The sequence below is a fragment of the Nipponia nippon genome, unplaced genomic scaffold (assembly GCF_047370975.1).
Source record: "Nipponia nippon isolate SJK-2023a ecotype South Korea unplaced genomic scaffold, ASM4737097v1 scaffold_3, whole genome shotgun sequence".
Lineage (NCBI taxonomy): Eukaryota > Metazoa > Chordata > Aves > Pelecaniformes > Threskiornithidae > Nipponia > Nipponia nippon.
This window is the reverse complement of record NW_028262347.1, coordinates 2,001,458-2,014,082: the sequence shown is the minus strand read 5'-3', so window position 1 is coordinate 2,014,082 and position 12,625 is coordinate 2,001,458. Positions and strand designations below refer to the sequence as shown.

Genomic DNA, 12,625 nt, shown 5'->3' with positions numbered 1-12,625 from the left:
AGCAGCTCCTGGAGCAGCCGTTGCTGACTTCTGCTGCCTTAGGAGGTCAGTTCGTTATAGTGGTTTCTTTGTTCCACAGGTTATAGCAGCGTCTTTGTTCCACAGGTTATAGCAGCGTCTTTGTTGTGCGCTTATCTACGATGGCCCCGAGCTCCTGCCCGCGCTTGTCAAGGATGCTCCGGGTTCCCGGGCCGGGTTCCCAGGCTGGCAGACATCGGCTCGGTCAGTTTTTTAGCAGGCATCTTCTAACTGTGTTTTTTTTTTTTCCCATTAAAACCAGGTCGTCTTTCTGGTTGCGCCGACAGCGGGCTGTGCTGTGGGAAGGTGCCCCAGTTGGGGGGGGGGGGGTGTCCATTATGGCTTCATAATGTGGAACTGGTGATGTTGGTGAGCTGGTGGTGCCAGGGTAGAGGTCCTCATTGAGGCAGGGTCATGGCGTGGTTGAGGTGGGACCGCAGGAGCTCTGTATCCGAACTTCTGGACCAAGTAAGGTCAGCTCTGGGGGCAGACCAGGTCTCCTCACGTTGGGTCTTGGAGTCCTCCGAGGATGGAGGCTGCACAGCCCCTCTGGGCGATGTGTCCCACTGCTGGCCTGTCCTCCTGGTGGAAAAGCATTTTCCTGTGTCTAGCCTGGCTCTCTCTTGCTTCAGCTGATGCCATTGTCTCTCCCATCACACTTTCTAGTGAAGAGTTTGGCTCCGTTTTTCTCAATAACCTCTTCATAGGGACAGGAGGGTCCCGGTTAGGTCCCCCCACCCCAAAGCCGTCTTATCTCCAGGCCAAACCAGCTCATTTCCCTCAGTATCCCATCATGGGACACATCTCCTGTTCTTCTTGGTGGCCTCCATTGGTCTTGATCCTCCTGTCCCTCTGGGTGGCCTCCATCAGTCTTGCTTCAGATCTCTTTGGTGCCAGTGGTCCAAAAACTGGATGCAGTTGTCAAGACACACGCTTACAAGAAGAGGGCCCAGGTGGCCTCAAGACCTGGATGGCTGGATGGAGCTTCAAAGCCAGGGTGAGGCCATGGGTCTTGAACCCTGGCCGAGGCTCCTCAGGCTCTGCAGCTCCTGCCCACCACTTGCCACAAGGTCCCCGCTCCAGTGGCATCAGGTCGGCTGGATCCAGGAGCCAACTGTGTGCCCTGGGCCCTCCCCGTCAGCTGGGTTTTACCAGCAGTGGTTTTATCGCTGGCTGGAGAACAGGATTTTGGAAGGGTGGGTCAGTTTGGGAAGCAGGTGGAGGGGACGGGGACACGTGAGGGGAGCACCGGCTGCCCCGTGCTCGGGTTTGCTTTCCAAAACGGCTACACTTAACCCAAAAACCAAACCCACGCCGTGCTTCCCAATGCCTCAGCTGCACCTTCTCCTTCCTTTCCCTGCCACCAGCCTCGTGTCCTTTGACTCTGAACTAACGTTTTACTCGCCCCATCAGGCGTGTTTGCTCACAGAGGAGTGAGTAACTCACCAGCTGCTGGGGGGATCACAGGACACCGAGATAAACCTGTTAGACTCGATAATCACTGCAAGAGCAGCAGGGATTGCTAATCTCTGATCCTTCGGTGGCTCTCGTGCACAGCCCTGAGCTGTTTGCTCTTAATCCCCCAGAAATTAGCGGGCTGAACACCAGAAGGAGGGAGGCAGGCTCTTGAGGGACTGTGGACTGGCCGTGCTGGATGAGAGCAGGCATCCTCCCACCTCCGTCCTCCCACCTCCATCCTCCCTCTAACCGTGCCCACTGGGCAAGTCTGGGAGGGAGAAAAGGGCCAGGACAAATATATGGGGACATTAGGCCAGAAGACACCCCCCCCTTCCACCAGCAGTGGGTGGCCTGGCAGCATCCCGAGGCTCGTTAAAGGCAATTAAATTCCTTTAATCAGTCTCACAGCCTGGATTACGCTGCTTAACATCGGGCCCCCTGTACCAGCCTCCAGAAGCGAGCTCTGTCAGAGCCCCCAGGTTTACAGGAGCAGCAACACGGAGCTGATATGCACAAAACAGAAATTCTTCCCTGTTCTCTCTGAAGAGCCGCTAGACGCGACTGGAGCAGAGCGTCAGGCAGGCTCCTGCAATCCCCCCAGCTGGAGCTATGCCGCAGTAGTGGAGCAATTAACCTTCCAGATGATCTAGTTTATCATTCAGGTGCTTCAGTAGCTCTGAAGAGTTCACACCACTTTTCAGTCTGCAAATTTCAGAAATACTTCAGAAAACCTGCACCCTCACCCCGCTGGGAGCCAGTTTTGCACTGGTGACAGGGCTGGTTGTGAGGAGGGGGTTGCTGTGAGGGCAGGGCGGTTTGCAGGAGCACAACGTGCTGCTAAGGGCTCGGAGCAAATGCGTTTTGCATTTACTAAGAGACGGAGCTGCAGAGGGCAGAAGGCAGGACAGTTTGCAGCAGTCACGAGCTAGGGGACGAGCATCTCCTCGTTTCCCAGCACACCTTTCTGCTCTTAGATTTAATCTCCCCTCAGCCTCTGCGCTGACGCAAGTCCCTCAGCTGACTTCTTGTTTGTCTGGGTGGGAAAAGGCCTGCTCTCTTCAGCTCACCGGAGGTCACGCTGACATCTCAGCAGCCACACAAGCGCTGACATCTTCCAGCCTCTTTTTGTCACTGTTCCTACTGTGCCTCATTGAGGTGGACCTCAACAGCATCCTAAAATCTGTGACACCTTCTAAGGGGTCTACCACGCACACGGAGAGGCAGTGAACAAGAGAAGCATGAAACTCCTTTTACATGCAGACATGTATTGCTGTAGGAAGAATGCACACAGGGTTTTTATTCAACCAGGTGCCCTATCATTACAGCTGTCTCAAGCACGCCAAGGGAAGAGGATTTACGAGCTACAGCCAGCTGATTCCCACCCCAGCTTTTAGTATGGATTGTCTCGCACGTGCTCCATGATTTTTTTCAGACCCAGCCAGGTCTCCTCTGCAGTTGGGATAATTTGGTTGGCTGGCAGGAGGAAACCGTAGCGACCCGTGTCTCGCAGCTCGAAGGCGAAAGAGTACTTGATGCCATAATCGTAGCTCCAGTCAATGCTGCCTCCACTGGCTTGGTCTGAAAGAGAACGGGAGGAGAGCCAGAGGGGTGAACAGAGGATTGATTGGAGTTCTGCCGCCCTACTTTTTATATTCGTGAGGGACAAGTATTATGTTTTTATGCGAACACTCAGCTCCGATGTTTGACTGGTGGTGTTGCTCTACAGAAGTATCACTGCTTCCAAGAGGGAGAGACCTCATAGGGAGGACAGAGACTTGCCCTGGGACAGCCCATAAAAGCTCCAACTAGTAAAATACTCACAGATAGTATTGCAAGATACTCACAGATAGTATTGCAAATGCTCCCCACTGTAAAGGTGGTGCCGTACAGGGACCGGATGGAATTGGCAGCAGCTTTTCCCAAGGCATCCTGGAGAGGAGAAAACGAAGGACAGGTCAGAAAGGAGACACGCTTAATGAGACTAAATGTTACGATTTCCCCAACCTGAGCCATACTCGGGGAAATCTCCACAATCTTTCACAAATTCTCCCATCTTTCACACCTCCCAACAAACTAGCACCATATCAATCCATTTCTTAATCACTCATACTAATGACAGCACTCGGTTTCCACGGGATTTTGGGGAGGTGACATTGCAGGTGAATTAAGTCATAGCAGGTTCTATATCTGAGCATCCAGCGTTTCATCTCACCAACTGTCTTGTCAAGAAAGGGTTCCAGAGATACCAGAAAAATCCCAAGGCAGTCGGAGATCTTCCAATAGTCAGTGGTCACCTTTGCGCTCACGTCAACTGAATCACGGGTGGTTGTAGAGAAAACAGAGCCAGGCTTTTCTGGGAGGCGTAGGGAAAAAGGACGAGTGGCAACAAACAAATTGCCACACGGGGAATTGCATTTAGGTATTAGGGAAAAAGAAAATCCCCATGACAGTGGGGAAACTTTGGGAAGGGCTTGAAGAAGCTGTGGGATTTGTCTTTAGAAATATCAAAACAAATCCAAACAATTAATCAAAACTCAGCTGGGCAAGGCCCTAAGCAACTCCATCCAACCTCGAAATTGGCTCCGACTCCAAAGCCTGCCTGCGTTCAGCAGAGGCTTGGACTGGAGACCTCCAGAGGTCTTTTCCATTTGAATTACGATTGTGAGATCCATATCGCCTCCAAGATATTATTACAGTTGTGATTCTGTCATTAAAGTAGAAAGAAGGAACCATGGATGAGCAAAGAGGGCTGAGAATGGGTGGGGATGGCACGTGTTTGCATATGACCAAGATTTCTCTTTTAAAGGCATTGCATTGCTCCCGGTTTTCGTTCGCCCTCACGGACGGTTACTGTTATGGATGGCGGAGTTTAGCTTCTTGTTTTAATCTTGATATTTCAGTGTAATATTTGAATATAGAAGGCCAGCTGGACGGAACAGAGGAAGCTAAAGCCAAGTCATTATGTCTCACCAGCTCAGCGTAGTCTGCCGGTTCGGTGCATTTATAGCCATAGGGATACATCAGGAGCTGAGAGTAACTGTGGAGGGTGAGGAAGGCCCGGAAGTTTCCATGATTCTTAATAAAGTCGACAACAGATTTAACTTCCACCTCTGACTGGGCACTGCGCCCACGGTAAGAGTCAGAACAGGGATTACTACTGGCTCCAGGACCTGTTGGTGTAAAGGAGGAACAAAGGCAAACCTGTAAGAACTGGCATTCACGAAAGGTCAAAGCAGACCAACACAAAGCCGGGCTTTCCTAAGAACAGGTCTTCAGCCAAAGGCAAGGCCTTAAATGCCAATAAATGCTCAAACAGCAGCAACAGAGCATGAATACTCAAGGGACATACTTCTGGAAGATACAGATAACTTCATCTTGTGCTCACTGGCAATTAATCAATAGGAAATTATCTTTACAAAAGCCAGCTATCATCCTATTTGACCATTTTCTTTCTGAATCCCTTATACTAAGGCGATTGCTGGTCCTCTGTAACAGGATCCAGGAACAGGAAAGGGAACTTTCTTCTTAGTGACAGCCAGAATCCAGAAACTTTATTCCTACCTCCAAAACCTGCATCCCAGTTCCTGTTTGGATCAACTCCAACGCACAGACTGCCTTGATTCTTGGAGCGGGTCTTCCGCCACATGCGATTCTAAAACAAACACACACTATGGCTTTGAAAAGCAGCAAATCTCAGTCCTTGCATTAAAACTGCTACCCAGAAGTAGTTGCCATTCACCAGGAAGAGATCCTAGGCACAAGCCTAAGATTATTTCTGATGGGTTGACTGCTGAGATGGGCCAACGGACAAAAATCGAAGGGTTGGTGAATTTACAGTGGGTTAAGAGGGGTTAGACAAGTAATTAGTATCTTTGGCTGCCCAACTCTTTTGTAACTCCTTCTTACAGCATTAAGAAACGGAGTTCCAGAGCCTACTTCCCTCGTATTTATCGTTTGCTTGGAAGAGCAGGACAGCCTTCTAAATCAGTGTGGACACACAGCGTGCTTACTCACTGTGGTGTGAGTGAATACGTATCCATCGGGGTTTGTGACTGTCAGCAGGAAAATGTCCATTTTGTTCAGCAGAGACGTGACGGATGGATCCTTCCCGTAGTCGGAGGCAATCTAAGCAGAGACAATACGGTACATCGTGATTATCAGCATATTTCTTTCACGCCTGCTTTACACTCTAACAGCTAGGTACAGCGGCAAGTCTGGCTTTCGGGGCAGGCAAACAAGAAACTTTAATTATCTGCTGGCCGTAACTGTTCCTCGTTAGACGTGGAGCTTGGAGAGAGCAATGAATCTGTTTTACTGTTTTATTCCAAAGACAAGAAGTTAATGGAAAAGGGCAACAAAATTTTCTCCTGCCTGTCCCAGAGAATGGGCCAAGGCTGGCACTACGATTGAGACGGATTATCCAGGTTGGGAATACACAACTGTGCTGAACTTCCTGGCGGCTTAGTCGTTTTCAGCAGAATTTAAATGCTCATTTATATAGAGCTGGAAGTTTTGGCACTTTTGTGGAAGGTAACCAACCACACAGTGTTTCTCGGTGTCTGCAGACCGAAGCAGCAAACTAAATCTTCTCAAAGTCCTCGGTTATTTGTATAACTATCAGCTCTGAAGTCCTCACCAATTTCACCTGAGCTACTACATTTTGTCTACCTAAACCCAGCTGTTCTAACAACACACAGCATTTACAATTCTTCGTCCAGGCAGCTGCTATGTTCTCTCTGGAGTCGGCTGTGTTTTAAGAGGGGTGAAGGAGATTTCACAGAGCTGGCTAAACACATACAGATGTGATACACTTTTAAATAGTCAGAGGCATTCCCAAGATAAAAGAAAAATCAATCACTGCTGAAGTGACCTTTTTGGCTATCCATATCGCACTGGCTTGGGTAACCCACTCTCGGGAATGGATACCGGCATCAATCCAGATTGCAGGACGGTTTCTCCCTCCGGTGCTGAACTGTCAAACAAAACAGAAAGTTTTAAAACTCTCACTCACACCTTTTAGTCAAGAACATCCCATACAGACTGGGACGCTTTGGACTGAACTGTGCTGTATCTATAATGCATACGTATATTAGTACATGTATCCACACATTCTGTGATGTGTTGTGGGTAGTACCTTGAGCACATACAAAGGCCGCTTTTCAAAGGATTCCCCAATCTGGAGCTTACTGACAATGTTGCTATACTCAGATGCAAGATGATCCAGTTCTGCATAAATCTGAAATGAAAAGTCAGGATGACATTTACATTACATGTATGTATAGTATATTTATATATGTACAGTATGTATAGTATATTTATGTATAGTGCCACCCAGAACAATTGTAGGACCCGATGAAATCTACTTTTCTTGCCTTTTGCCTTCATTACTATGACCTCTCCAAAGCTCCATCTCACCTTACGTCAGCGTAGCCAGTGCTCTTCCTAACATCACAAAGCAGAAGGAAGCACTGCTATATTGTCGAGATCTACTTATTTCAGGAAAAAGTTCAAAACCCTCTTTACGAACTTCTGGTAGTAAAAATACCTTACTCTCTGCTCTGCTTGATGGCTACTGCCTTCCTATATTTCCCTATTTCAAGAGCCTTTTATTTCCCAATCTCTTTTGAGGGTCAGAAGGAAGGGTTTTGAGAGAACTCTGCAGAAGAGTTTATGAAAAAGTATGATCAACACTTGCCAACACTCTGTCAGGGAGAGCGCTGGCTCATTGTGCTGACCACAAAATTAATACATTTACAAACAAAACCATGTGCCAAAAGAAGCCGGAAAGACATTTTAGATCTTAACATGGGATGTTTGATTGAAGACAGCAAGAAAAAAGGCCAGAAGAAAAGAATCCTCTTCCCCCAGAGCTGAGGTACTCACGGAATCTAAAGGGTGGTAAGTTCCATAGTTGAAGCTGTTGCTGCCGCGCTCCCTTTGTTGACTGTAGGCCATATCTTGCTTTTCTTTATCTAGAACAACCTAAAAGAAGCCATTCAAACGTTGAGAAAAGCCTGCTTAATTTGCAAACTTCTGAACAAATGTTTATCTCAAATAACGACATGATGGCGCTGTGTACTGGCTCCAGCCCCCGCCCCAAACGTCCCACAGCTATGGAGCAAACAGACGCCTCTGCTGAATGTATCTGTAGCAAAGTGGGCAAGACAACCAGTGTTTAAATGGTCAGCATTAAGTTTTAAACCACTTGTTAAGACAAACAAGAATAGCATTGGAAAGCTTTGGGAGGGGGTGGGGGGAAAGGCAGCATTTCTGCTGAGTTAATGCTATTTTAGGTGCCATTTTGGGATTGCTGCTCATGAAGAAATGTCGGATTCCTGGCCAAGTGGGTGACTTTTCTCTCGCACGGTGGTGTACAGTTCTTTCAGATTATGATCCTGAACTACTCTTAACATAGTTTACTGAATTATGAGTAACTTTAGTGTTGTGATTCCCAAACATCTGAGGCCAAAAGACCACAGGAAATCTCTCAGGGGTTATCGGAAGAGGAGCCCTGCGGAGCCTATGAGTTTCTTGATGTCACTATTCAACACGGTTTCGGATAGCATCTGCTGAGTGATCTCCACAGCTTCCCAGTGCAGCAATGATCCACAAATTGTTTTTGAGAAATTAATCCACAGATGACAAAAATAAGGGGAGGACCTCAGGGAAAGCAGAGTATTGAAGAGTCCATGTTAATCATAGAATCATAGAATCATAGAATCGTTAAGGTTGGAAAAGACCCTTAAGATCATCGAGTCCAACTGTCAACCTATCACTGCCAAGTCCATCACTATACCATGTCCTCGAGCACCACATCTATCCATTCTTTAAATCCCTCCAGGGATGGAGACTCAACCACTTCCCTGGGCAGCCTGTTCCAATGCTTGACCACCCTTTCAGTGAAGAAGTTTTTCCTAATATCCAACCTAAACCTCCCCTGGCGCAGCTTGAGGCCGTTCCCTCTCGTCCTATCACTCATTACTAGGGAGAAGAGACTGACAAATGAACAAGACCAGATTGTGAATCACTGTTTCCAAAGGATATAAAAGCTAAATATGTGCCAATGGCATCGCTTACCTGCAGGTCTTCAATCAGGATGGAGTACTCAATCCCATGGGACTCCAGGAAGGCTTTGACTGCTTGGACACTGTTAGCAGGGATTCGCACATCCACAGGGAGGGCAGGGGTGGAGGGATTTATCCAGAAATCAAGCTGAAAAGAGAAAGGAAAACGGGTTTGGTTTGGTTTGGTTTGGTTTGGGGGAAGCGTTCTGCAAACAGCTCTTTAAAAGCTTTAGAAATGCTGATTTCTCCCAAATTGAACGACTCCTGCAGTATTGCGCCCTGTCATGCTTCGTTCTTTAGCTTGGCCTCACCACAACCTTGGGTCAGTTAATGTCACAAACTCACAAAAAAAAAAAAAAACAAACAAGAAAAAACCCAAACAACAAAGGTCTGCAGGAGGCGAAAGTCAGCATTTTCACTGACTTCAGAGCTTCAGTCATATAAGCAAAAGGAAATTTTAGTCTTCTGTGATGATTATTTTACTATTCTCCCTTTTACCAGAAATAGTTTCAAGAAAAGCTCTATATTACAGTATTACGTATATGAAACCCATTGTTTTAATTTCTCCTTTGGTAGGGCTTTTCTGAATTTTCATTTCTATACTATTCAAATCAGTTTTTTTAAAGAAAGTGATAATAAAAATTCTCGCCAATGGCAATAAGAACAGTAATAACCTAGAATTTTATAGTGTGTTTTCCTGTTTCCGTACAGTGTAGATTAACTAATAAATTCCTCCCACAACACTGGGAGACAAGTACAAAACATCAGCATCCTCACTTTAAAGACAAGCTTTTTGATACTAAGATTAAGAGCAGATCAGTTCAAATATGACTGTAAACCCAGTAGGAAGAAAATATGAATGCAGGCACTCCTGAGCACCAAGCGGGTACTAGAACTTGCAGATCAAACACCAAGTATTGAGACAGTAAATTTATTTATGGCAGCTGCCACAGTATGGTATGAACCTTCCAGATGCGATGCAAAGTCTTACCCTGATAAGTCCTACCCCAGTCTGAAACATTGAAAAATGCCTCTGTGGTAATAACATACCCCAAGGTGTTCCAGCGATTCCAAAAGCTGTAACTTCTTAACCTCCTCCTCATTTCTTGTCTTGATTCGGAGAACCTGGTGCCTGCAATAAACCAGTAAATCTTCAGAAACAGTTTCAAAAAGGGGTCTGGTTGAACTAGCTTGTTACTAAGGTCATGAATTTGGTGGGTAATTACTCGCATGCTACCAGCTGATACCGACTTCTTTAATGCAGTTGACTTACTGTCACCCAAGAGCTCAACCAACAACCTGCAGGGCCAGCCTACTATACCTGCACTAGATTAGTAACGAGTTAAATGGCAATTTTTAAGATTTCATCCTAAACAGACATCAAGTGGATGAGTTTTTAATTGCTTACGAAGATCAGTCTTGCATCTATTAGCTATTTTTTGTCAACAACTTGCAGAAAAAAATATTCTTGAGTTTGCAAATGATCAAATGTCTGGGGAGCGCTATACAACGAAGCAAACCGAACACTGAATATGGGATTCATTTTACCTGTCTTCAGTTTAGCCAAAAACTGTTCACAAACTTCCCTGTGTTGTCAGACGCTGATACCATCAGAGGGTGGCTCGCACCATTCCAGGTGGAATGAATCACCTTCTGGAAGTACCTCACTCCACCAGTTAGAGAGGTGACCTCAGCCATTAACTTAGACTATGCATTGTACAACATATAGTGATCACAACGTGCAGCCTCTAAGTGGTTTTTAGATCACTAAAAACGTATATCCCTTTCAAATACACAATGTTCCAGGCTGCTTGGTAAAATAGGTACAAGCAAACAGTACCACGAGGACAGGCCGATGAGCTCAGGCTTGTTCAGGCTGATCTAATTGCAGCCTACAACTTCTTGAAGGGGAGTTACAAAAAAGGACAAACTCTTCTCGGTAGGGGTAGATGGTGATAAAAAGGGGAAACAGCTCCATGTCCTGCTCTGAGCAGGAGGGTGGACTAAAAACTTCTGGAGGTCCCTTCCACCCAATGCTTTTGTGAAATGACAAAAGGGTTTATGAACAACAAGGGAATGCAACAATCGGGGAAGAGAAGATCCCGTTCTGGAGAACCAGCGGGGATTCTGAAGGAAACCTGGAAGCCGTAGTGAATTAACAACTGGAAGTACAGCCCGGGATCAATGCCGCAGCCAAAAGCACTGATGTGCTCCTCGGCTGTATAGCCTGGGGTTTACTGCAAGTGAGCCGAGCGTTAACGCTGTGTTTGCAAATGGCATTTGGTGGTTAAAGCATTCGGTGTGTTTGTTTTCATTCTCTTCCCCAGGCGCACGCATTTGGCCGCTGTTGGAGACAGAACAGAAGCCCACGGAGTCCCCTATCCTGACCTGGCCCAGCTGCTCTGCTGGCGCCCGCTTCAAGCAGTCCTGAAAAATGGAGACGACTCAGAGCAAATCAACACGAATAACTGCAGAAGTGGAAAACAGATCTTAAGACAAGGTAAACAAGGGACTCGGCATATGAGCTCAGTTATGTGTGTGTTTATTTACTAGTGTGGCCTCAGCTGCTGAGAAGAGACGCTTGTTAACATCAGGTTCCTCAGTCTGGCAAGCTGAGGTATAAGATTCTTTTGACGGATCAAATTAAATCAACACTGAGGGCCCTTCACCACATTAATAACTTATCATTGGCTTCTCCACCACCATAAGCTTTATTTCTAGATTGGATTCTTCTGTGAAGAGATGAGGCTCATTAACCACAGCTACCAGACCTGACTGAGGAATGAATTCACAAGAATCCGGTCTACACGATGCCAGAGCCCAGATTAAATGATCAAAATAGCTTCTCCTGGCTTTACAAATCCTAGGATTTTAGTAAATCGTGTATATTACTTCTTATTCATAATCTTTATGTCTTCATATACAGATTTACTCCCTGGAATCTAGCGTTCACTTACTACTTCTTAGGAAGTATCTACTATGTTTTTTATCATCTTCTATTAAGTTTCTTACACAGTCAGTAAGACTGTAAGAAAATACACCACAAGGAGATAATTTTGCAATGCAACATACAGATAAACCTTTAGAATATAATGGTTGGAAATAAGGATTTGAATTGCTTAGAAAGGCTCTGAAAAGAATGAAACATTTAAAGAGAAATGGGAATCTTCAAAAACAAAGGGAAGCTAGCAACCTTTCCAATCTGAAGTCAGGCTCTGCTCTGTGCCGGACCAGATCTGTCAAGCTGAACACTCGAGCTTTGCAGCGAGGTTCAGCTCCAGATCAAGGCTCGAGACTGCTCCCTAGGCACAGTCAAAGCTAAAACGAAGCCGTGGGTGAACGTGAATTTAGGAACTCAACTCTGCAGCTAGAGCCTTCTCCTTAGAAAACCCAAAGGAAAGCAGAGAGGGGTTCCTTCAAGCACTGGAGTACCAAAGCAACAATACAAGTCAGTCATAGAAAGCAAAGAATGTGCCCCAAGCAGATTTGGTAAAGTTAAGATCATGAAAAAACAACAACTGGATAATACGGCCTTAAATAAAAGGTCTTTCACAAAAGCATAACTCACCCAACAAAAGTTTCCAGGCACAAGGAAGCCCCGAAAAGGGCACTGAAGATCAAAATCAGCTTCATGTTTGATGTGAAGTTCAACTCAGCCTAGCAAAGATGAATTTATACAGGACTTGTTAAAAAACCCTTTTTCAGATAAAACATATCTGTATTCCATGTGACTAAGTTCTCACATTTATCAGAGCTTTCAAGGCAAACAACAGATAGGAGACCAATTTTGCCTCCAAAAAAATATTTTCCACTGACACATTCAAGCCTGTAAGCGAGTTGTTTTCAAACCTTTGCCCACAAAGCTCCTCGGTGTCCTTTTACACATTTTTCTAGATAGAGAAAAAACAGAGTAAAACTGAACGTCATCCCAGCTCTCAGCGGGGGTGAGGAGCTCTACCAGTCGACTCTTGGTCATGGGTTTTCCTCCGATAGATTTCTAGTAGCCTACTCCTTGTTACAAAGGGGCAGCCAGCAGAAAGATCTCAGTCCAGCAAAAACACTCAATTTGAGTTATTATTTTGAAG

The 12,625-nt window shown here is 46.0% G+C and overlaps 1 protein-coding gene across 1 annotated transcript; it reads right to left on the bottom strand.

Annotated features, from left to right (window-relative positions):
• Window positions 1-2,721: 2,721 nt before the first annotated feature.
• LOC104010474 (carboxypeptidase A2) lies at window positions 2,722-12,243 on the bottom strand. The gene is made up of 11 exons (XM_009462591.2): window positions 12,109-12,243; window positions 9,591-9,672; window positions 8,554-8,688; window positions 7,360-7,458; window positions 6,611-6,712; window positions 6,347-6,448; window positions 5,491-5,601; window positions 5,038-5,128; window positions 4,447-4,646; window positions 3,321-3,405; window positions 2,722-3,054 (listed from the first exon to the last, which is right to left on the bottom strand). The coding sequence occupies exons 1-11, from the start codon at window positions 12,171-12,173 to the stop codon at window positions 2,867-2,869; spliced, it is 1,260 nt and encodes a 419-aa protein (XP_009460866.2). The 5' UTR covers window positions 12,174-12,243; the 3' UTR covers window positions 2,722-2,866.
• Between the last annotated feature and the right edge of the window lie 382 nt (window positions 12,244-12,625).